The following is a 25,753-nucleotide window of genomic DNA, read 5'->3' on the forward strand; positions in this document are numbered from 1 at the left end:
CATCTTGCATTTTCGAAACGCGGGCTTCAATCTCCTCAAATCGATTTTCAAACTTGCCAATATTGGCAGAGAGGACTGTAATTTTGGTGGAGATATTTTGCAATTCGGGGCCCAACACCTCCAGAATCGCGCTTTTAATGTCCGCGATGGCCACGGTCGGGGGCAGGCAGGACTCACCAACAGCCGCCATGACAAGTGGCTCCGCCGATTTGACGCGATCCTTTCCTTTTTCTCTTTCTTTCCTGATCACGTGCATGGTCATCCCAGCCAAATCTATGCTCAAGTGCTCCGTTTAATTGTGAGTATATACTTAATCCAATTTAGCAACAGTGAAGGGGTGGATGAAACCCGATGTTATAGGCCAGGTGCTGAGGGAGAGGGAATTACATCCTCTCCCTTCAATGCCCCACGTGATCTCCCGCCAGTTTTAACAATCCAGCAAAACTATTTTTAAGATCATTTCACAGCACTGCATTAACAATTTTAGAAAATGGATACAGGATCTCATTCAGATGATATTTAACACCTAATACATTATATAAAATATACCCATAATGTCAGTTAACTGTTGAAGACAAATACAGAATAAAGAGACCATGAAGCATAAATAGAAACATACTGACAAAAACCAAACTAGAAATTTCAACAACCCAGATGCTGTGTACAGTGCAACATGACCAGTCATTAAAAAAAAAAAAAAATAAAATAAAGAAATATTAATCATGACTCAATAATAGTAAAAGTATACTAATAAAAAAACAAATATTTCAAAACATCTGATAAATAAAACATCCAATAATTAAATAATGTTATAAACTTACCAAAACGCCATTAAAATATTCCAAAAAAGCAGAAACATCAAATATCTAATAATTAAAACTAATAAGAATTAAATTACCTGGGATCTTTTGATATCCAATCACCCTGAGATTGTAGTGGATTGGGCAAGGTGGGGGCCGCACAAATGTTATCTTCTGTTCTGGAGACATACACTTGCATCTTTATTCTCTCGCATGCTTCCTCTCTCATATGTATTCCCACGCTCTCTCACACACACTTTCTCTCTCACATACACAGTCCACTCGCTCACCTTCACACAAATACGTACACAGGCTCTTTTTTCTCTCTCACACACACATTCTTATACATATTCATTCTTTCACACGCTCTCATACACACACATTCCCTCACTCTCTCATGCACAGGCTCTTTCACATGCATGCATTATGTATGTCAGAGCCTATGTATGTGTGCCTGCTTGTAAGAGGCCTTCATATACACACATGCACACAGGCTCTCTCTCCCATGCACACAGGGCCTTCCCCTCCTTCAGGCCACAGCAGGATGGGCTCCACTGCAGCACCCTCAGCCTTGCTTCCTCCTTCAGGCTGCCACAGGATGGGCTCCGCAATGGCACCACCAGTCTTATTTCTTATTTTGGGCTGAGGTGGGATGGATTTTGGTGGAGTTTGAAAAGTTTTGTGTGTGTGTTTGTGCACATGTATGCAGCTTAACGGAATTACTGGTCTGAATGGGATAGGGATTTGTGCGCATACTTCTTGATTTTGAAAAGTATGTATATAAATTCTCTCTGCAAAACTCTGCACACCAAATAGGTGTACTTGTGTATACATAGTTTTCCCAGGATAATTTTCAAAGTGGACCTGTGTGTGAAAGTCCACTTTGGAAATTGGTGTAACCTATGTGCATATTTGATGTTATTCATATCATGTTTGATATGAATAACATAACAGGGTGTACATATTTAGATTGAAGAATCTAAATATGTACACCCTGGAGGAAAGGAGGAGCAGAGGTGATATGATACAGACTTTCAGATACTTGAAAGGTGTTAATGATCAAAAGACAACGACAAACCTTTTCCGAAGGAAAAAAAATCAGCAGAACCAGGGGTCACGATTTGAAGCTCCAGGGAGGAAGATTCAGAACCAATGTCAGGAAGTATTTCTTCACGGAGAGGGTGGTGGATGCCTGGAATGCCCTTCCGGAGGATGTGGTGAAGACCAGAACTGTGAAGGACTTCAAAGGGGCGTGGGATAAACACTGTGGATCCATAAAGTCAAGAGGCTGCCAATGAAGAGTGGGTGACTCGCCAGAATGATGGCTACTGCCTGGAGTCAATACCCTTATTAAATAAACATACACAGGCTTACGGTGACTCCAACATCGCTCTAAGCTTCAACAGCAAGAGGAAATGTGGAAAAAAGGATTCACACTCACAAAGAGGGGAGTAGCTGGCTTGTTACGGCGGTTACTACCCCAAATCAAATAAGCCTGATACTTCACTTTCAATGCATATACAGCAAAGTTCTCTGATTCAACGGCAGGGGAGAAGAAAAACTGATACTTCACACATCCAGCAGAGCTCTCTGCTTCAACGGCAGGGGAGAAGAAAAGAGGGTTCGCACTCACAAAGCGGGGAGTAGCTGGCTTGTTACGGCGGTTACTACCCCAAACCAAATGTGCCTGATACTTCACTTTCGATGCACATCCAGCATGGCTCTCTGCTTCAACGGCATGGGAGAAGACTTATACGTCACACATATCCAGCATAGCTCCCTGCTTCAACGGCAGGGGAGAAGAAAAACAACCAATAAGGGCTAATAACATAGTCTGGGTAAAACAAATAAGCATGGGTGCAGCTTGCTTATTGCGGCGGCTACTACCCCTAACGAATCAAGCTAGATATTTCACTTGGATGCAGCTCCATCACTGCTCTCTACATTAAAGGTGGGGGTGGAAGGGAAATAGAACCAAGAGCTAAGAGAAACAGATAAGTATGAGAGAAAATATGTGTGAAGCTTGCTGGGCAGACTAGATGGGCCATTTGGTCTTCTTCTGCCGTCATTTCTATGTTTCTATGTTTCTATGATATGGTTATTCACCATGAAGGTCGGTATAGAAAAGAGCTAAATAAATAAATAAATAAATAAATATTGACTGGTTAATGTCTGTGCAGTGTTACAAAATTACCGCAGTTATGGATTGGTCTTTGTTGTGTAGTACCATGGGGATCTAAAGGTGTTATGGAAAAAACCTATTGATGGGTGAGAGTATAAGTGAGATCTAATAAATATGTTTGATGGTATAATTATATATAAATTGACTGATCACAGAAGATCCTTCAGCCTGTACAATTCAGAAGTGTAAATAAAATTGTGCACAGGTCTAGATTTCTTTAGGAAGGAACTGACTAGTCCCTAAGCCAGCCTGAATATCTTTGTTTTGCAGAATTGAGACAAATTCCCAGTAACAAATATCTCCAGATATTCAGCCATTCATGTGGCAGCCTTACATGGAATGAAACTTAACAAGGCTTCCAGGACATTTGAGATGATTTTATGGGCTCTGTCGTCCACACATTGCCGTGTCTCTCTCACATGGAGGACGTTTATGCTTTTCCTGCTATGATGGGAACAAATGATTTTAGCCAACCTTATCCATACATATGGGGTAAATGTTTGTCAAGGGACAAGAGTTATTACTGGCGAGAGAATAATTACTGGTACGTGTCCTTTCTGCCCTAATCCTAGAGGGACCATTCACAGAGTTTTACTTCCTAAAGAACTTAGTTAATGAGAAAAGGGAAGAGTTGACATTTCCGCTCATTCATTGTTTTTGAATAAACTATGTGACATGGCTGCTCAGCCTTTGAAACCTTTCAACAGACAGCAGGTCAGGAATGCAATAATTAAAAAAAACAAAACAAAGTTTAGACTTTATACATTTCCTGTTATCTGTATCTGTACCCACTTGTTTGATGTAATTTCCATCTTTGGTTCTATGTAAACCAATGTGATATGTACTAGTACAGGAACATCGGTATATAAAAGCCTTAAATAAATAAATTTCCATCTTTGGTGTTGGAAAATTCTAGATTACACTGAGAGAATGTAAAACTTGGCATAGGAACAAATGATAGCACTTCAGCTTGCACAGGTTTTCTAGAAATAAAAGCACAAGTTATCATGAACTGGTGCCACAAGAAAAATCATGAAAATTACAAAGAAAACTAGTTTAGAAAGTGAGTAATTTCCCAATCACCAATGCAGCATTGAGTAATTTTCCTTTATTGTGCTGGATAAAGTAGAATTGCCCTGTAATTGAGTTAATGATCTGAATCCAAAGCTTTCCATGACGGTTGCCTGGCATTAGATTTTCGGTTTCATTTGACCAAGACCAAACCTTATTGGCACCTTAGTTCCTTACATGGCTTGCCATTTGGCACATGGCAATTATGAACCTATTTTGAGTTTCTCATGCAACGTCATTTTGAAAAAGGCAGTTTCATACCTATCATCTTTTTTTTTTTTTTAAATTAAAGTTAAAACTGGGATTGGAGTTAACTCCAATTTTTAAAAGAGATTTTTACCTCTAACAAGCATAGGGCCAGATATTCGTACCTACGCGTTGGCGTAGATTTGTGCACGCAACCCGGCGTGCACAAATCTATGCCCGATTTTATAACATGCACGCGCAGCCGCACGCATGTTATAAAATCCTGGGTCAGCGCGTGCAAGGGGGTGCACATTTGTGCACCTTGCATGTGCCGAGCCCTAGGGGGAGCCCTGATGTCTTTCCCCGTTCCCTCCAAGGCCGCTCCGGCAACTGAGGTTATAGAGATACCAGATGCCAAGAACCGGGTGCAGCTGGTTATAGAGGAACCAGAACTTTTGTTTCCCCAGTTGGTGCATAAAGCTCCATCGGGTTGGAATTCAAACCCAGAGCTAGCAAAGGACTGGGGATGTGCACTGTGCAAATGGCACACTGGGTGATGGTCGGGACGCTGTCGAGGGTAACTGAGATGGGGGTGAGCATGTCACTAGGTTCCCATTCCCAAGCTTAGCTTGTGGGAAGGGGAATGGGATTTAGACTCTCCTGGATGGGATCCAGGAGAGTCTTGGCCCAACGGGTCCAAGCTGAGGGAGGGATATGTGAGCGAGTGCCACTAGTGTTCCCCTATTTACCTGTTCAGGACCAGGCTAAATGCCTGGTCCAACTTAAATTCACTAAGGAGCATATGCTCTGTAGTTTGGGATCCTTTAGGGCAGGTAGAGCTCAGAGGGCAGAACCAGAAATGGGGAAATAAGAGCTGGGATCCAGGTGGGGATAACCAGACCAGTCATAGGTCTCCAGGAGGAAGGCAGCTCCTGTAACGTAACACTGTGCAAACACTAAGCTGAGATGAAGCTGAACTGTGAGTACTCAGGGAAGCAGTACTGAACTGTAAGTTGAGAGAGCACTGTTCTGAAGGGAAGACAGTCTATTGTTGCGCATGCGTGAAGCTATAATAAAGATAAGTGTTTTAAGAAAGGCTGGCGTCAGACTAGTTTGTTTTCCAGGCCTGTGGGAATCACCGCTCGTTCCCACAACCACCTTTCTATAATAGTCAAAGCGGTTTACAATAAATACTAGCTCACAGCTGTGGAAATGCCCCAGAGGCCTGTTATGAATTGCTCCCCCTCGTCCACAAGCCCCAGCATAGCTTTCCCTCCCATTCCAATCCACAGATCAGCTTACTCAGCTCCATCACAGCCTGCTTCCCATCCTCCATCCCAGCCCCAGCTGCAGGATTGCCCATGGAAATTCCCCAGAGGCTCCTATTTATTGCTCTTCCCTTTCCAGCCCCAGCATAGTCTGCCTCACCCCTGCAGTCCCTGCCCCTGCATAGCCTGCCATCATTCCTCAGCAGCCTCAACACAGCCTGTACTCTCCCAGCACAGCCCTTCCCCAGGCTGAGCCCCTCACCACAGCACAGCCTGTTCCTCCTCTCTTCCCACCAATCCCAGTCCCAGCCACTGTAGCCTCCAGATATCGAACATTTTCTCCTTGAGCTATGAGCTCTCTGCCCAGAGCGCGTATATACAACCTCTCACCAGTTCATAGGTAATCATACGTGTGGCACTCGCTGTAAAAGCCCCCTCTCACTGCTGGACTACTGTATACATCTTAATTTTGTTCATTTGTTAGTGATTTATAAGGGCATAGGGATGTTCAAACTAATCTAAAGTACATTAAATATTTTGGTTTATTTTATGTTTGTCTGTCACTCATCCTCCAGAGACTACGGTTAATCTACTTATGACATCCTACTTACACACCTTATTGACCCTTGTTATTCACCTAATTCCCTGTTATCATATCAAATGAATACATCTATTGAAAATGTATAGGAAGTAGTGTTTTAGCACATGCCTTCCAATCCTTTGCTGCTGGAAAGAAAGGGGGGATGTGGAAGCTGGGCTGTGGAAGCTGAAGCCTAGCGTCCTCTGCTCTGGCTGCTGGGAGAAGTATGCAGCTGAGCCTTCTGGCCCTCTGCTGCTAGAAAGAGTACGAAGGCTGTGAATACTCCAACCTAGACGGCTCACAGTATCCTCTGCTTGGGGCTGCTGGGAGAATTAAGCAATTGAGCCTTCAGGTTCTTTCTGTGAAAGCTGAAACTACATGATTTTTGTGTCCTCTGCTGGGAAAAGTATGCAAATGAGCCTTCCAGTTCTCTGCTGCTGGAAACTGTGTCAAGGATGTGGAAGCTGAAGCCTAGACAACTCGCAGTGTCCTCTGGGGATCCTCTGCTGGGGATGCTGGGAGAAGTATGCAGATGAGCCTTCCAGTTCTCTGCTGAAGACAAACACCACGTCTTCCTAAGTGCATGTTTATATATTTATATATATATATAATTAAACATTAAAATATATCGGAATACATTACATAAATATCGTAATAGCAAAACACAATAATTTTAAAAGTAAAAATTCTCCTTGAGAATGTGATGCTGTCCTTGCACCATTTTGCGAACCCTTCTTTGTACCACCTCTGTATCCCTTTGGAAGACTGACCTCCAGAACTGGACGAGGTGAGGTGTCACCAATGACTTGCCTAAAGGCATTATTACCTTTCTTATTTTTTTTTTCCATAATTATGCCTTTCCCTGTGCACTCCTCTGGCTTAGGCCACCAGGTTACCACACTGCTTCATTACCTTGAGATCATCAGACCTCGTCACTGAAATAGATCCCTTTCCTGCTTGACTCAAATGAAAGCATTTAAATGCTTTGCACTGAAACTTAGCTGCTAAACACTGAACCACTCAAAAAAAAAAACTGAGCACAATTGTTAAATGTTTTTTCAGCCTCACCTGTTAAAAAAAAAAAAAATGGAAAGAACCGTGCTGAATATTCTTGTAATGCAGGAGGGCCATGGCAATATAGTGCACTTTATTCAGTCAGAGGATAGGATTTCTCTCCCAGCATTCCATATTCAGGTGGGAACAGTTAAAGACGCCTGTTTCTTGCATTCTTGTTATACTGGATGGACATAGTAATTGGCATGCTAACACATTTTTTTCATCCTACTCAGAACCTGTTGCTTGAGCATTAACAATAACTTCTTGTATGCTTTCTGTTTAAATCAATAAATAAAGGAGAAATACTTTATTATTTTTTGAGTGCTTCCCTGTTACTCCAATACTTAAGGAGTTATACAAACTTTATAGTAATTTCATGAAAAGAAATGACAATAATGGCAATGTTACTTTCCAGTGGGCAAGTTAGAGGGAAAAATTACAAATGTCCTTCTCTCTCTCCACCTCTCCCTTCCCTTTTCTTACCTTTCCCTCCCTTCCTCATTCTCCCACCCTCTTTCTGTCAACTTTTCAGTGCATGATAAAAGCTGGAGTCCTAAAAGCAATGCAGCGGACGTCTAATCTTGATTCTGAGCACAGGCACATGGGCTCTATCTAGTAGATCAAAAACATGAAGAATCAGCCCTCCAGTGGGGGAGGCAGGAGCACGTTATTCTTTACCTTGACCACAAAATGATTTCCTGTTACCAAGCACATGTACTTTATTTAGGGATAGATATATTCCAGAAAGCTTGCCATAAAACAGTCTATCAAATTCAGGCAATGCCTGTTGTGGCTGAACAAACATGTCCCCCCCCCCTCTCTCTCCCTCTGCTACTTTTTGATGGAGATGCAGCTTTCCCCACATGTTCAGTTCAGGTTGGTGACCTCTGACGCTAGGGCATTGTTTACCACGTAATACATTCCAACAATGTCTAGCCCAGATGGTTACATTCAGCAGATGGTCACTGGCAGGCCAACTACCCCCAAAAGCCCAGTTTCCTCAACCTTCTCAGACCTAGATTTATCAATAAGCACACTGGGCCTGTGCCTGGGATGGCAATGATCTGGGGGCAGCAAGCTGATTGAAGAATTGCTGCCTTCCTGCTCTCCTAGAGAACAGCTCTCTGCTTCCTTATTCAGCTGCAGGGAGAAGGAGGGGAGGGGGAGAGCCTAGAGCAGGCAGCCATTTTGGGGAGGTTAGGAGGGGCTGAGTAGGGGATCACTAGGGAGTGAAAAGAGGGGCCCGAAAGATGAGAGGATCAGCTGAAGTGCCAAGTGTCTGTGTGTGATGGAGAGGGGAACCAGGGGGATAGGGCAGTGCTGGTTTGTGAGGAAAAGAAGGGACTGGTGCTGGGTGCATATTTTTATATACTAGATTGGGTAGGAAGTTAGAGAAGGGAAGCAAGGGGCAACAGGATCAAAGTGCGATAGGGACCACCTCCCTCTTTAAAAAAAAAAAAAAAAACCCTCCCTGGAATCCAAATCTTTCCACACATGATCTTGGATTGTATCCCCCAGATCCTGTAACCTCTCTTGCTTTTTGCATCTCCCTTCTCCCAGATTCTAGAATCTCCCCTCCAGCCTCTGGTCCCCTCCTCTTCCCCATCCCAGGTCCCCAATTATCTCCCTCTCTCTCGTCTTCCCCACCCCAGTCCTCCTCGCTCTCCTCTCCCCAGTCCCCTTTCCCCATCCGTTGTCTTTCCACCCTCTTCTTCTCTTCTCATCTCCAAGATCGAATACTTGACATCCCTTTTCCTCACACAGTAAAAATAAAATAAATTCTACAGACACAGGGAAGGTTGTAAAATTATTTATGTAATCTAATATCAAATATGGAAATAGCTAGCAATGTGCTTCAGAATGTTTTAATGCCTACCACAGGAAACTGTGGAGCTCTGCTTTAGATCTTCTACTCTGGTTGTCTGACTTTCTTGGGGAGGGGTGAACAGGGTGACAGTACTAAGAGTACTTGGGAGGCGACAAAACCCTAAATCCATCACTGATACTTCTCCCATATTAGTGCCATCACAGGTTAATCAGAGATGACATTCCTCAAGTGGATGCCACTCACAGATGCCAAGATAATGTGAAACTGGTTCCACCAAAAGGCAGGAACGGTAACTTTCAAACAGGCACGCAGCAACACTTTGGCGTGAACACACGAGCTAGGTTCTCCAACCCCCATTGGTTGGATAGCCTGCACTGCCCCCAGTTACCACAGACCTCTTAAACCTGGCAGAAATGGCAAATTAATTTTATTTATTTTTTTAAATTTCACCTCCTCCACAGCAGAAGTAAAGTTACACAGCAGTGGACCGGGGTGCGTGCCTGGGTGAGTAAATATTTGTGTGTATATCTGCTGGCCGCACCCCAAAATGTCCATGCCCCCACCTAGACCACGCCCCCACGTGCTCCTTTTTGAAATCGAGTGAGATGTGCATATGCAGCAGGAGATACGCGCACATCTGGGCGGCTTTTACATTTCGGTGGGCATGCGACAGCCCGGCTTGTGCGCAGATCTCCCAATTTTTGCGCACGCAGTGCTTTTAAAATTGACCTTATAGTCTCTCCGGTCACCAGCCTTAATGCCCAGGGTGACTGGCTGCAAAAGGAATCTCTGTCCAGACTAGCAGGGTAAGGGTTAAGAGTGCCGCCCCCTTCCACCAGATTCCTCAGGCATTCTTTCATGCAGGAAAGCATCTTCTCTCAGGCCCAGATACTCCCCCTGCCGATTTAGGTTAACTTAGGCAAAATAGTCTTACAGTAAAATATTTTATTCATTCGCAGATGGTGCATTTGACATAATTTCTTTTGATTGAGCAATCGACATTCCAACATCTGTGAATACCACAGTATATTGAAGTCATAAATCTTTCATCAGAGTAAACCTTTTACCATCTTTTCTGATGTATGAGCCTTCAAAACTTGAATGTTTCTCCACTTGACCTGAGCAAAGTGTATTATCAATGAAAAGGCTTTCCCCTCCCACCCATTTTATATTTTTTCACACACTTTGTAGTTCATAGAAGTATCTGATAAGCCCCTGAACGAGTCCTTTGAAATGATGGGTTTTTAAACCCTACTTCTAAATTACTTTGAAGTATAGCGTAACATTCCATAACTGTCTGAGAGTTATATGTATATACTGCAAAACAGATTGGAAATGTGTTCATAGAAGAAAACAAAGTTTACTTTGTAACTTTGTAGAGTAAGAAGTATGCATAGCCATTAAATAGTGCCAGATCAAAGGAGAGTTTTCAGCTCATTCCTTGCAGTGTTTCTCAGGTACACAGGAGAAGCAACTTATACCCGAATTTTCTATGCCTGGTGCGAGTAAAAATCCAGGGGATATGTGCGTGACTGGGCCGTGCGTGTGCCGTGCGCATTTTAGAAACGGCTCGGCCATGTGCGTATTCCTCGGTTTGCAAAAAGGGGCAGGCCGGGAAGGCAGGGAATGGGTGGGGTGGAGGCCAACCGGGACAGCGGCCATAAGGCCCTGTCCCTGGGAAGCGCAGGCCGGCAGCCGGCCGGCACACCGAAGTTATTTCTGCCCAAACGGGTTAGTAACAAAACAAAAGAATTTTGCCTAGCTAGGTAGGGGTTAGGGGTTGGATAGGAGAGGGGAAAGGGTAGGAAGGTTCCCTCCTAGTCTGCTGCTTAATTGGTGCGGACCGGGAGGGAACTGGGGGAGGCCTATTCACATCACCGCGCGTTTTAAAAAATGTTCCCCCTCCCCCCTGCGTGCACAAGTAGCGATCTGCCCACACATGCGCACATGGCTATTTAAATCCAGCACGTGTGTGTGTGTGTGTGGGAACCGTATTTTATAACATGCACGCGTTGCCACGCGCATGTTATAAAATCGGGGCATCCGTGTGGACTTTTGAAAATCGACCCTATAGTGTTTTTTCATCTCTTAAACCACAATTGGACCTAAACAGGACACTATTTGGGGAATATTTTATGTAAAACTATAAATTGTTTTTCATGCAAATTATTATTAAAGTTCAGACACGAAAATCTGCATACATAATCTGGATAGAAAATTCTTTAAGGGTAATTTTCAAAAACCATGAGGGTAGTTGCAAAGTCCAGGGGTACCTTTATCAGTGGACCTTGCTCCAGTTCTTAAAGGGAAAGTACACGCACGTATCTTACCTTTCATAAATGCAAATCTCTGCGGTTACTTTTTCTCTAGGCATCTGCTCTATTGCAGATACCTTTTTTCCACAAAGCAATGTGTGTTTCCTCCCTGACCTAACCCCACCTCTGAGCCTACCTACTTTTTCCCCACTGATAAAATTGCATTCTTTGTTTATCCCTGTGTGCACTTTTACCTGCCAGAGGAATTTGTTGCCAGAGGATGTGGTTAGTGCAGTTAGTATAGCTGTGTTTAAAAAAGGATTGGCTAAGTTCTTGGAGGAGAAGTCCATTACCTGCTATTAAGTTCACTTAGAGAATAGCCACTGCCATTAGCAATGGTAACATGGAATAGACTTAGTTTTTGGGTACTTGCCAGGTTCTTATGGCCTGGATTGGCCACTGATGGAAACAGGATGCTGGGCTTGATGGACCCTTGGTCTGACCCAGTATGGCATTTTCTTATGTTCTTATGCATACAGACAGGCTGATGCAATATTGGTGCACGTAAAACAGGTGATTGAGCGCCTGTTATAACGTGCACGGATCCACCTCTCCTGGGCGCCCGATTTAATTTTTAAAGTGGCTGCCATGTAAAAAGGAGGAGCTAGGGGAAATTGTGCATCCCTAGCACCTCCTCGGCATCAAGCACCCAAGAAAGGTGGCTGTCGGCGCAGGTTAGGAAACGGACGCTCAATACAAGAGCCCATTTTCTCCCACTACCGGCACAATATATACACCCACAATATACACAGCCTGGACCATATATATTGTGGGTGTATACTGGGCGCTCAGAAATTTGGTTTTTTTTCCCCTGAATTTTTTTTCATGATTCTGCTTACGGAATCATTAAAAAAAAAAAAAAAAATCCCTCCTACTAGTATTGCCACAAAGTAGGATGGATCACAGAAACCTGGAATTTTGGTTTTTTTTACAATGAGCCCTTAAGTGTGGCAGACCTTTATGCCAGCCCCGGGCTGGTAGAAAATTTACCACGTTGCAAGGGCGCATTGGCTGCACAGGAAATGTTTTGCATTGCGAGGATTAGCTAATAGCCTCATCTACCTGAACTTTACATGTGATGAGCACTATTAGCTACGCGTTTGATTGGACACGCGTTTTGGATGCACTAATCCCCGTTTTGCATTGGGGGTTGGTTATGGGCACGTTTGCAAAGCGTGTCTCCAGACTCGTGTTGAGCCTTGTGCTAGTCTCGGCCTGAGAGTGAGCAATTTCCAGATAGTTTATTTACCAGGGTACATGGCTTTTGAACCTTGCTCTCCCCAAGTGCACCACCAGCCTGCCTCCCAATCTTTAACCTTTCATATGTTCCTGTGTTGCAAGAAAATCTAATGTACAGCAGGCAAAAATGGCTGAGAAGGACTTCAGTGTCCTCAAGATTTTTGCTAAAATGCAGTGTGTGAATATCTGTTGGGAAGACCATGGCCCCACTAAAAGTAATGCTTCCATATTATTGCCACAGTTGCTGATGGCCATGAAATGTTAAATCTGGGTGACCTGACTTGGTTTCATTTGTTTGTAAAAGAAATTATAGATTGAAGAAGGGACGGGTTTATGGTTACCATAAAACTTTTTTAAACTAGGCTTTGATTGCTAAGACAATGTCCTCACTCAACTACAATTACTACAACAACTTTTGATGTCTAAAGCACTACTAGATATATGCACATAAGGGCCAATCCGTTCTCTGTAGAGCTTACAAAACAAACATATGAGAATTTCATTTATTATAGAAAATGTTTAAAATGAACAAAGCCATGATCAGAAGAACCAGGGGGTTAAGATTTAAAAGCTTCCTCAGAAAACTTATATCTACTTAGTTTTTTTTTATTGAGTCTTAATACGTAATTCATGCTACAGAAGGATCCTCGGCTAGATGTCTTCTCAAATCTGGTACAAGGTTAAGATTATATCCCTTAAGAAGAATCTCTAGCACAAATGCCAGCATTTGAAAGATTTCTTTGAGAGAGAGATTTGGGGCAAAGATGGTTTATGGCTGTTTAAATGCATCAAACTAAGGCAAGAGTTGGGAGTAAGAAAATGGAAACGTCATCAGTTTTTGAGCAGATAAGACAGAGCCTCCAGTCTATAGAGGAAGAGCTGATAATTCTAGCCCAGCAGTACAGTACAATACTTATTAATATGCAGATGCAAATGATGAGAATTTTCTTTATAAATAAGAACCCCCGCCCCCACCAATACTTTACTGGGGGCAAAATAAGATGCTTGACCATGGTAGCAGTGTGTCAGGCTGATTATGTTAAGATGCTGAATAATGAAGGAGATAATGATTTCATTTCATAGTTCAAAGAATTGTGGTTGCCATGTTAATACACTTGGATATGTAGAATTAAGGGTCAGCAAATAAGTGATATTGTTTCATTGGACTAACTTGATATTTAGTGAGTGTAATTTAAAAAACAAATATCACCTAGAACTTGTTTGTTCCCCCTTCATTCCACATTTCATAGTTCACAATTTTATGTAAGATGAAAAAGAAAAATCCCATTTTAAACATGAAACAGTTGCTGGCTTCTCTAACCAGCCATCTCTTGTTTATAGGTGAATGCATCAAGGCAAGAGGCCAAGTTAATGGAGGAAAGCGACCAGCTCATTGAAATCATCCAGCAACGACGCCAAATCATTGGAACAAAAATCAAGGAAGGAAAAGTAAGAAGATCTCTGTACCAGGAGCTCTTAGATTTCCTTTGTTTGCATTTATAGACTGCCTTCCTCGTAAAAGCAAATGACCAAAAGTGGTTTACAGCATGACAATAAAATATAAAAAAAAAAATCAATAAATTATGCGTAAAATTAAAACCTAAAAATTATCCTAACCCCCAAATCCTCTCTTACTACAAAAATAAATAAATAAACAGTTTCAATATAAATGATCATAATCCCTCCCTGGTTGCTACTAATACAGCAACTCAAAACCCCTGTTGGTTGATTGATGAGCTCTTCCTATTAAACATCTGTCCTTGAACTACATAACTGTCCTGTGACATCATGAGCATGCTCATAGAGGAATGTGTTAACGCTCCATGAAGCTAGGGATGTTCAGGCCAAAGACACTTGTTTTGGTTCATTTTTTTAGTTTGCTTTTTTGGGGGGAGAGGGGTTGTTTAATATATCTTTAAATCTGGTTCATTTATCAAACTGAAATAAGCATTAAAAATAACCCCAAAATAAAAATGGAGCCCTCCCAGAGGCCCTCCAACCTTCTCCTGCCCCCCAAGAAAGGTCCTGAGGCCAACCTACTTGGCTAGGTGGAACCAAGCTCATCTGGGGCCTTCCTGGCCCCTTTCGATCCCACTCCTACCCCCTAAAGAAAGCTGTGAGGCCTGGGCCTACCCAGCTGGTCTGAGCTGAGTCCAGCTGGGGCCAGGGACCTTCCTGGCCTCCACTTATCCCTTCTGTGGGACTCCTAGAGAAAGAAAGGTATGGGAGCAATGCCCATTCATTCCTGCTCCACTGAGATTCTTAAAAAAAAAAATTTAAAAAAATGACTCCAGTGACCCTAAGCCCAGCACCAAAGTGATATCACAGCGTGAGGTCTGGGCATGTATGGCCGGACAGACATAATGCTTGCTGCCTTCATTCTTCTTTGTTGTATGGCCATACTGTATAGTGGTGCCAGCTGGCCCTGTGACATCACTTTGGCTCCAGCCTCAGGGGTACTGGCACCGATTTTTAAAGGATCTCAGTGGGGCCAGGAGCGAATGGACATCTCTTCCTCCCCGTTCTTTCTCCAGGACTTCTACAGAAGGGGATAAATGGAGACCAGGAAGATGCTTAGCTCTGGGAAACGTTTTGAGGGGGCAGGAGTGGGGTTCAGATGAGGCCAAGGAGCTCCTGACTGTGCCTGGCTCAGCCCAGCTGGGTTAAGCCTGGGTCCCACTGCTTTCTTTGGGGGCAAGAGGGGGACTGGAAGGGGCTGGTGAGGCCCTGGGAAAACTTGGGAATCGGCAATGTGAACCGCGGAGGCCTTTCTTTTCTAAATGAAATTTTCGGGTATTTTCATGCCAGGCCATTCTCGTTTCATTCCATTTGGAACAAACTGTAAATGACATTTTTGGTTCAGATGTGTCATTCATTTAAAATAAATTTACATCCCTAATGAAGGCAGCAGGCACACCAGACCCTTCTGTTGCAAGAGCACATATTAAAAAGTCTGGGTGAAATCAGTGAAAACCTGTATAGTGTTTATTACTTCTGGGTGAAGACTCTCTACAGTAATTTTTCTGTCTGAGTAAATCATCAGCCATCACTCAGAAGTGTTTTTTCGTGTCCTTGAGATCCTTTTGAGGTTTCAGCTTTCCGGAGATATTTTTTTTGTTTGTTTTTAAGGTTATTGTCTTTGTAGCTTGATTAGCAAGCTGGATTCACAAAGCCAGCATTCCTTCTCAGCACAGGTATTCCCTGCCCTAACTAGCATGTAAAGACCAAGAACATATGAGCTCTGCGTTAACTATTGAGGTGCCCTCACATTTTTAATAGCTTAGAATCGGACTCTGTATGTCATTCCAGAAGGCTTAAATTTAGCAAAGGTATTCATACGGTGGGGCTGCTCTTCTGACATGAACTGTGGCTTTGAAAGAGATCTTTTTTTTTTTCTGTCAGAAATCTGTATTGGAGAAAACTGCAGAACATTAACAAAACAATTTTCAAAACCACCCGCATGGGTTTAAATATGGGTGGTACTTTTACCACTTGGGCTTTGCCCCAGTTCTCAAAGGGAAAGTGCCAGCAAACTTTCCCTTTGCAAATTGTTCCAGGACAAAAGTCCCTGGATACATTTGCCCCCTACATCATGTGCTAGTACTTTTTCCATGAGCGCATGTGGTTTGTAAAATGCAAATCTCCATGCGTTGGTGCCTCTCCCGAGCTAACTCATCCTCCGAGCCTGCCAACTTTTCCCCCTGTAAAAGTATAGATGTTGTCGATCCCCACACATACATTTACCCTGGGATAGGGTGAGCAAATTTTTCAGACAGCCTGGCTACCCAGGTAAAGAGGAACTCGGCACATTTAAATGCCAAACGAATATTATATGTATAATTTTATTTAACAATCATATCAAAAAATACAATTTATACAGGTACCACTATGTGCTGCAAAAGATACCCACATTAAAATACTCACATCATACATCCATACATACCAAACATACTACCATATCCCACACCACAATATCACATTAAAATACATCATGTAAATTAACGATGCTTGTAACCCATGTTATACTTATACTATATCACACAACATTATATTCACATTTAATTTTCAAACTATTATGGCAGATACAAAGTATCTATAGATATTTTTAAACAAACAATTTTATAACACTTTATGTTGTGATGAATAATATAATATAACATGGGTTACAAGCATTGTTAATTTACATGATGTATTTTAATGTGATATTGTGGTGTGGGATATGGTAGTATGTTTGGTATGTATGGATGTATGATGTGAGTATTTTAATGTGGGTATCTTTTGCAGCACATAGTGGTACCTATATAAATTGTATTTTTTGATATGATTGTTAAATAAAATTATACATATAATATTCGTTTGGTATTTAAATGTGCCGAGTTCCTCTGGATTAGTAGTAAATTGACTCTAGTAACAGAGGTATGCACTTATGTATATGACCTGAATAGGTTACCCAGGTAAAGAGCCATTTGCCTGGGTAAATGGCTTTTGAAAATTGGCCTCTCAGAGAGTCATTTCCAACGGCATGGCCAATGTAAAAACAGTGCTGTATTTGTGGAAATGTCTGTTTACACGCATATCGGGCGGGCGATATTATAAACGTCCTCGCATATGTCTTGTATGTGTGTTACATTTACCTGGCCTGAGTGGAGGCATTCCCAGGTGCAAAAGCCCACACTTTTGGGATTTTCAAATGCGTGCATGTAAATTTCCCGGAAACATTTTCTGCATACATCATAGCAGGCATAAATGTGGGTGAGCATTTTTCTGGGTGATTTTCAAAGTGAACCTACATGAGCACATTTGAAAATTGGTGCAACTTGTGCATGCATTTGCCTACAGTCTGTTACAGAATTACCCCCTTTAGTTATATTTTCTGTGCAGCCCATGTCATTCAAACTAATAGCAATCAGCATGTTTGAACTTGGCACAGTCCTAGTAGAAGACACGAATGGTATGGCCCAGATCCTTATCCGCATTTACTATCATTAAGTGGTAAATCAAAGGACATCCTGACTTAGGTTATGGTGACTCCTACAGAAAATAAAGGCTGGATTTTAAAAGCTAGTGCCCGTAAATCCCGGGCCTTATGCGCGCCGGGCCAATTTTCAAAGAGCCCGGCCACGCACGTAAACCCCGGGACACGTGTAAGTTCTGGGGCTTTAAAAGGGGGCGGGCCAGTGGGGCAGTCCAGGGGGCAGAGTGGGCCGGCCCGGGACAGCATCATTCCTCACTGTCCCGGAGTCTCGCGCACTGGCCGGCTGCCAGCGCGCACAAGTTTACTTCAGGGCCTGACCTGAAGTAATTTGCACAACAAAAGGTAAAAGAATTTTAAAAAAGGCATGTTATAAAATTGCGTGTCCATGTGCGCATGTATTTTTTTTTTTTTTTTTTTTTAAATCTGGCCCTAACTTTGCCTTTCTTCACCCTTTTCCCTCGTAAAGTCATCAGAAGAGAGAAAAAAAAGCTCAAATAGGGAATAAGGATCAGGGTATTGTAAAGGGTTCATGTAGATGTCAAGCTACTGTAATTAACTTTGAAAAAACCTGTAGGCAATGACTGACTTAAGACTTTGAAGGCCACTGTTCCCAGAGGTGAAATGTCAGAAAAGGAATTCCTGCAAATTAGAACAAAAAAATCCACGGTGCATTCCTCTACTGTGTATGTGTTCTGAGAACCTATGGCATGCTTTTTATTTGTATCTTTATTTTTGGTCATGTCAAGGCAGGACGTTACAAATATTGTCAAAAGGCTACAGCGCTACCAAGGCAACCCCAGCCTTAGGCTTCTCTCTTTTATCGCATGTACGGTCAATGCACTTATCCAATGTAGCAGCTGCCCTATTGTTTTTGTTAATAGGCTCCAAGGCATAGTAGATACGATCACCTGATTGTGCTTAAGTGAAACTTAAATGCTCTAGCACTGTATATACTAATGAGTCTAAACCAGTTGGATTCTTTATTGTAATTAATAGGGAATGGGCAAACTTCTAAAATATGAGCTTGCCAACCTACATTCAAACACTAGTTTCATGCTCAGTTCATGTAAGGCAGTGTTCCAGGATCTGTACTGCCAGTACGGTACTGGTTCTTTGTACATTGGGATACCAAATGGTCCAATCAAAAAAATGTTTCTGTACATGAGCTTTGGGCATCTCCCAGGGCGCTTCTATTTTTTGTTGGCCCATAAAAAGTTACAAAAACACCAAATTTGGTTCATGGAAATTTATCGAAAGGCATAAGCAGCTAGCATTCACACACACACACATGTCCCAAAGACATATATTCTTCGAATAAATACATCGTTTATTGAATGAACAATTTGGGAGAGACCGCAAAATAAATAAAAGATGGGAATATCCATGGAATTTAATGGGCAAGCCTGAAGGCCATGAGTCATGAACTTCTGTTTATTTTTATGAAATGTATTTGTAAAAAGTTGTCTAATTCAGGTTGAAAAACAAAAAAAATGATTCCCTGATCACTCTCACAGTAGGGATTGGAAACGGGAAGGTCACTGCCAGCCTGCTTCTCTAGTTCCGTCAGGTATTGTCTGTCAGAAGGAACTAAAATATTGCAGCCACTGCAGTAAATACAAAAAACCTTGCAACACTTTATGGAAGTAAACTTGAAACATCGCATATAAGTTAATTGGCAAATAAGTGCATAGCTTAGCCCAGTTTTCAAAGTAGATTTGCATACAGTTCACTTTGAAAATTATCCTGACAAAACTATATGAAGACAATGACACCTGTTTGGTTCATGTTGTTTTGCCAAGAGAATTTAGTTGCTTTAAATCATGCGTGTAAATCCCAACCCTGCCCAGCTCCATCCCCACGAACCGCTCTTCCCTATCCGCGTAAAGGTACATGCATGTTGGTCGTGCAGTTTTTTTAAAGGGCCATTTCTATGTTTAAAGAATACTTTATATCCTCAGAAGTCTCTTAATTAGCCTTCCTACGTGGAAAATCATGTGTCTGCCAGTATTCGGTTATCTGCAAATAAAGCGATTCAGTGGCAAAATCCTGTATTATGAAACACATTGAATATTTTCCAACCAAATTGGAAAAAAAAAAAAAACCAACCTCAAAACAAACTAGAAAAGGTAATACAATTATTATGTTAATAATTCCATTTTCCACATTTCCTAAACAATAAAAGATCATTAAGTACCCTTCTGTCTTTCAATGTAACAAGAAAGGAGTGAGAGAAAGAGAGGGAGAGTGGATGCCAACTGTTTCCAGATTTTCAGGACAGGCTGATCCAGGCCTGGCTTTCCCTCCTCTGCTGCATGGACTGTAGTCTTTCTTTCCTTAGGGAAATCAATAGAGGGACAGCAGCCTTGAAGGCAAGAAGTGATATCATATTGTCAGCCAAGAACATGGCTTAGTACACTGAGGTATAATCATGTACCAGTATAGTAGAGATCACTGTGAAGAGAAAAAAATCTGAATTTTTTGGAAATTTTTTATAATACAGTTAAAAATAATCTGTAATATTGATCCATATGTGGTTCCTTGCCAACCAAATATTCACATGGAATAAGTGGAAGCTTCGATACAGAATACTTATCTTTGACTGTTCAGCTCGGAAGTCGGCTTCCCGCAGATGTCAAACATTGTTCATGATGGGGGGATGAGCACGACACTGACAGCATTTGATGGAATCCATCTACTTCGAGGGCAGGTTAAAACTTAACACAATATCTGGTATATATCACGTTGACATGGTCGTCAGCGTTAAAAGAACTGGCCCTAGGAAAACCAGAGCTCAAGTCCTTGCAGATAGTGGAGTAAAACCAGGATTGGTCGAGCCAGTTGGCAACCCTATTGGGAGTGGAGAAGAGGACATTGGGGGAGAGAGAGAATACCTGACCACTACATGTTAGATGTCAACCAAAGTCAAGAGAAAAGGGAAGAAGATTAAAACTAGTATTCGGCATTCTATGTAATTAACATAATGACAGTTAAGTTATTGCTTGGGCTTTGAACCCAAATCACAGCAACAATCTAACATATACCATTATCTTTATGCATTGGAATTGGTTACTGTTTTAACTTTAAACTTTATGGGACTGTCATGCATTTGTAAGTCAAGCATCTGTGTTTACATTTCCTATAAATAATTGTCAACAAATAAGTACATTTTTCATTGGATTTAATACATTTCTAACTAGCATGGACTTTAATTTTTAAAAAAAATCTATATATTTTTTACATCATATACACCCCTATTAGTAATTATGCTAAAAAACTAGAAAAGAGACCATAATAGCAGATAAAGACCAATTTCCTTTCTGTTGCAATACTAGCCATCTCTTGTTCTCTGGCTTTTCCTTCACTTCTTTGTAACCAAGGCTTCTTTGTGTTTGAGTACTTTTTTTGAATTTGGCTATTAATTTTGCCTCCACCATTCCATTGTGAGACTAATACTTTAGTAAATGTTGGTTCTGCATGTATAATTTCCGGGTCTCACTTGTTTAGACTGTGGAAGCACTTGGATTGTTGTGGATAATGTCCATGGGCAATGTAGTTCACAAAGTCATCTGCATCATTGGAAATATAACTTTTTGAACTACATTGTTTGTGATTAGAATGGTACTCGGGCCTACCATGACCATGAGTTTCCCCAACTCTCCAATGGTTGAAGAGAACAGGGATGGGGCTGGGATCATCCAAGGAGCTGGATGAAGGCGTGGTAATATAACCATCTGCAGAGAGCAATGCCACCAGTCACTAAAACTAGGCAGGATGGGCTACCAGGAAGAACTGGGGGCTTAGTACAAGAGATAAGATGAGAGAGGGAAAATGAGGGAGAGGATCAGGGAAAAGAGGAAAAAGGGGAAAGAGTTATGAGGAAGAAAAAGCTAAGGGACAAGAGAAGAGGCTATTGGAGAAGGCAGAAGGAGAGAGAGAGAGCAACTGGTGTATATAAAAAAAAAATCAGTTCTCAAATGAGTATTCAGCACACCAGAATAGCAGTCTGTGAGCTGTGCTCATGTGGTTTTGCTTTTCAGTTATAGAAATGACTCAGGAAAAATGAGTAGAGGTACAGTAGTGAAAACTGGTGGTTAAAACTATCAATTTTCTTGGATTTCATTTGTAGCTCATTAAAGGAAGGGGCTGTCAACATAGCTTCTCAGTTATCATTGGGAGCACAGTGCCAGGAAATGACGTCCTTTGAGAGGGAAAGTAAGCCAGCTGTGTTTGTTTTGGCTCTGACTTCTTTTTGGTGTGTGTGGAAAAAGCTGGAGGATGGAAAGAAGTGGACGTTCCTCATGTTAATTAATGAACTCATGACTTTTACTATGCATTGAAGAGTATAAGGGGGAGAGAGGTCCTGTATGGTAACTAATGCTATGTTTATGCCAGCAGTAAGAAACATATATAATGTACCTAATGTTTTGTTTGTTTCTCCTTCTGCCTGCCTAAGGTGGTGAGGTTGAGGAAGCTGGCCCAGCAGATATCTAACTGCAAACAGTGCATCGAGCGCTCAACGTCCCTCATTTCACAAGCTGAGCTGTCTCTGAAGGAGAACGATCATGCTCGCTTTCTGCAAACGGCTAAAAATATCACTGAAAGGTAAAAATCTAAAATAACAACGTTCTAGACTGCTGGAGAATTTCTTGACAGTGCCACAGGGCAGAATGAAAGGCAGCAGGCTGGCTACTACAGTGCTCCTCTTTTGTCACAACATTTGCATACAGAAATGTAGACATCCTGAGCTAATGTGTTACCCTGAGCTCATGGTTAGAGATTCCGTATCTGTGGGCTACCAACTCTTGCACCATTCGTGTACACAGACCTTTAATTTGGGGATTAGCCATTCTGGTTCCTGGAGACTGCTGACTGATCAGGTTTTCAGGAGATATGTTTGCATATTCAAGAGATGTATCTGCAAACAATGGAAGCAGGTCATGCAAATATATCTCATGCATGTCCATTAATGGTATCCTGAAAATTGGATCCAGTCCTCAGGGATCCAAATTACCAAGCACTGCTTTAATTCTTAGATTAGTTATGCCCCTGTTCAAATCTAGATTTCTTCTTATGTGGTTTTCCCAAAATTGCCAGTTCTCTTTCTTTAGAAAGTAGAGTAGCTATCCTATTTTTGGACATGAACTTTACTATTTTATCATTCTCTCCTTCCTGTTGTACCCGAATGCATTCCAGTGTGTGATAGTAGAACATCCTTTTTCCTTCCCCAAACCTCCCTCTTGTTGCCGTTCACATTTAATATTCAAATTGAGCTGAAAATAGGTCATGGGTATCAAAGAGCTCCAAATTGTAAGAGAGAGGCTGCACTAGGTTTACTTTTGCCCCATTGCATTTGTTGCAGGATTGTCAGTCCTGCTTTTTTTAGGAAAATAAAAAATTAGGAAAACTATAGAATGTAATGGGGAAAGCCAGAACTGATTCTCCTGTCCTTTGTCCTACAACCATCTAGTAGCGTTAGCTTAATTACTCCTGAAGGAGACAATTTGAGAGTCAATTACTCTAAGAATAAGCATTAGGGATGTGAATTGTTTTTCTAACAAATTGAAATATCGTACATTTCTAAATTCGTTAATATATCGGATAAAAAAAAGAAACTATCACTTTTCCCCCCGAATTTTTGTAAAAATCATTTTTCGGCTTAGAGCGTGCTAACATGAGTGTTGTGCATTATCTTCTTCTGAGTGCCAGTAATGAAGCTGGACACTGTGATAGTGTACCAACATAAAACTTTACTGAAGAAATGGTTCAAGATGAATACATTTGGCACTTGATACATCTCTCACATAATGTATCTGCGGTCCCTTAATCTATCCCTCTGGGTCCTTTCTGTATCCTTGGATGGAGTATGAAGATGTCTTGGGGAATACAGGAAACAGACCTTTTATCCCCTTACAGATTCCCCCTTGAAATACCTGGGATCTACTGCTTGATTCAACCTTCTCCAATTTTCTCCTCTTCAGTTGTACCTTGTGAGCACCTTCTTAGCTGTGGGCTTTTAGGAAGCAACGGTATGGTGCTTCCTCCTCTCTCCCAGTTATGTTACCAACTGAGTATCCACTCCCCAGATTGGGAATGGAATTCCTTGGACTGAGGGGCACCTAGATGACTTGAAAAAGGCTCACTTCCTTCTCTCTCTTAGGTAGGATGGGTGGATAAAACCTCCTCCCAATAAAAATCACACAATGCGTAAACACCTCAAAAAAGAGAGAGAGAGAGAAGTTATCAGTCATTGAATGTGACTGGGAAATAAATCTGTTAGCATTCTGTAGCCCTCATTCCAAGTGTAGCAGGGTAGCTTGGACACACAGATACTAGGACTGACTCCCTCTCGCAAACCTGGCATTGTTTCACTGAAAGGGGAGGAGGATTAACCTCCAGAATCCAAGGCATATTGCTGGTAGAGGACAGTATGGTGTCCAAAATAAAAGTACTAAAAATGTGTGAATGCCGAAAAAATGGCAGTTAGTACAGTCTTTTGCTTGGCAAGTCCCAAAACAGACAGAAAATTGTATAGGGGGTTACTGATCTTCCTGGGTTCCCCTGTCGACTTTAAGGATTCCTGTGGCAGTTGGTGGACTTCCTGCCTTCCAAGAGCCCTGTATTTACCTGATTGTTCCAATTCTTGACTCTCTCCTATATCTCTTCTCTTCCTTCTGGACTCTGATGGACTCCTGGATCTCCGGAAATAGAATATCAGATGGGTAGCTCACTCCTCGCTTTCTCCCACATGTCTGGTCACTTCTGGACAATTCCCTTCTCACTGATTCCTGTGTAGATCCTTGTACTCCTGGGTGAATTCTGCACAAAAACTGAAAATTCTGCAAACTTTATATTAGTCAAAATAACACAATTTACATGACAGTCTAAGTAATTACATTTTAAATTATTACAGTAAAAAGTTATTACTTAAAGTTGCAGAATTTTAAATATTTTGAGCAGAATTTCCCTAGTGTCACCTTCCCGCATCTACTCTTCCCTTGCCCTAACTTTTTGACCCACCCCACCCTCCTCTACCTCCCCCACCCCTTGGCCCTCCCTCCCCCCGTAAGATCCGCTTCATCAACCTCTCCGTCAGCATGTCATATTTGTAAGATGCCTTGCAAACATGCCCTTGTGCATTCTCTATCATCGTATTAACAACATTATCAAATTATATCTGCCTTGTTCCTCTCTGACTTTTTGATCCCCCCTCCCAGTTTTTGCACCCTGTTCATTGTACTTCTGTTCTCTAGTTCCATGTAAACTGATATGATGATCTCACGAATACCGGTCTAGAAAAGCCTTTAAATAAATAAATAAATAAATACATTCACTATAAGAGTGTCCCTTCCACATACACACACCCTCATACAGGCTCCCTCACTCTCTCGCACACACACATCCCCTCATACACACCCACACAAGCTCCCTTTCTCTTTCACACACACATCCTCACACAGGCTACCTATGTCTCTCTCTCTCACTCAGCCCTTCACACAGGCTCTGCATCACACATACACACAATCCCTTTTTCATACACACGAGCTCCCAATCTCTCACACACATACACACTCCTTCACAAGCTCCTCATATAGGCTCCCTCTCTCTGAAACCCACAAAGTAGAAAACGTTTGCTCCCTCACTCGCAGCCGCCACTCACAGCCGAGGGACGCTTTCGCCCTCTCGTACTCCAGCGGTCTCCTCTATGCATACTCCCCACTTCCACTCATATCAAAGACTCTCATGAAGTTACGAAGCGACAAGGGCTTAATGATTCTGATAGCCCCTCACTGGCCACGCCAAGTCTGGTTCCCAATTCTCGAGGATCTATCAGTTCGCCAGCGCATCCCTCTAGGGAAAGATCCGCTTCTGATAACTCAGAGCAAAGGGTGTCTGCGCCACCCCAATCTCCAGGCCTTGTCGCTGACGGCCTGGATTTTGAAAGGTTAATGCTTCTACCCCTTAACCAGTCAGTATCCTGAGTCCTGATAGCGTCACGAAAGCCTTCCACGAGATGCTCTTATCGTTCCAAGTGGAAAAGGTTTACGGTCTGGTGCACATCTGTGTCCATAGATCCCCTTCACTTGTTCCACTGCGAAGTTTCTGGACTACCTCTGGTATCTGTCAGAATCAGGTCTGAAAACTTCCTCTATAAGAATGCATGTCAGTATGGCAGCCGCCTTCCACAACGACATGGGAGATGTCTCTATTTCAACACTGCCCTTAGTTACACACTTCATGAGAGGTTTGCTCCAC

At 42.1% G+C, this 25,753-nt stretch overlaps 1 protein-coding gene across 4 annotated transcripts in view; it reads left to right on the top strand.

The window, feature by feature from the left end:
* MID1 (midline 1) overlaps positions 1-25,753 on the top strand; it is a 628,071-nt gene that overhangs the window by 518,231 nt on the left and 84,087 nt on the right. For all 4 annotated transcript variants that reach the window (XM_029604356.1, XM_029604352.1, XM_029604355.1 and 1 more), the window contains exons 4-5: positions 13,867-13,974; positions 21,954-22,102. In XM_029604356.1, the coding sequence (XP_029460216.1) occupies positions 13,867-13,974; positions 21,954-22,102 (257 nt within the window). The remainder of the gene's footprint in view (positions 1-13,866; positions 13,975-21,953; positions 22,103-25,753) is intronic.

The sequence above is a fragment of the Rhinatrema bivittatum genome, chromosome 5 (genome assembly GCF_901001135.1).
Source record: "Rhinatrema bivittatum chromosome 5, aRhiBiv1.1, whole genome shotgun sequence".
Taxonomy (NCBI): domain Eukaryota; kingdom Metazoa; phylum Chordata; class Amphibia; order Gymnophiona; family Rhinatrematidae; genus Rhinatrema; species Rhinatrema bivittatum.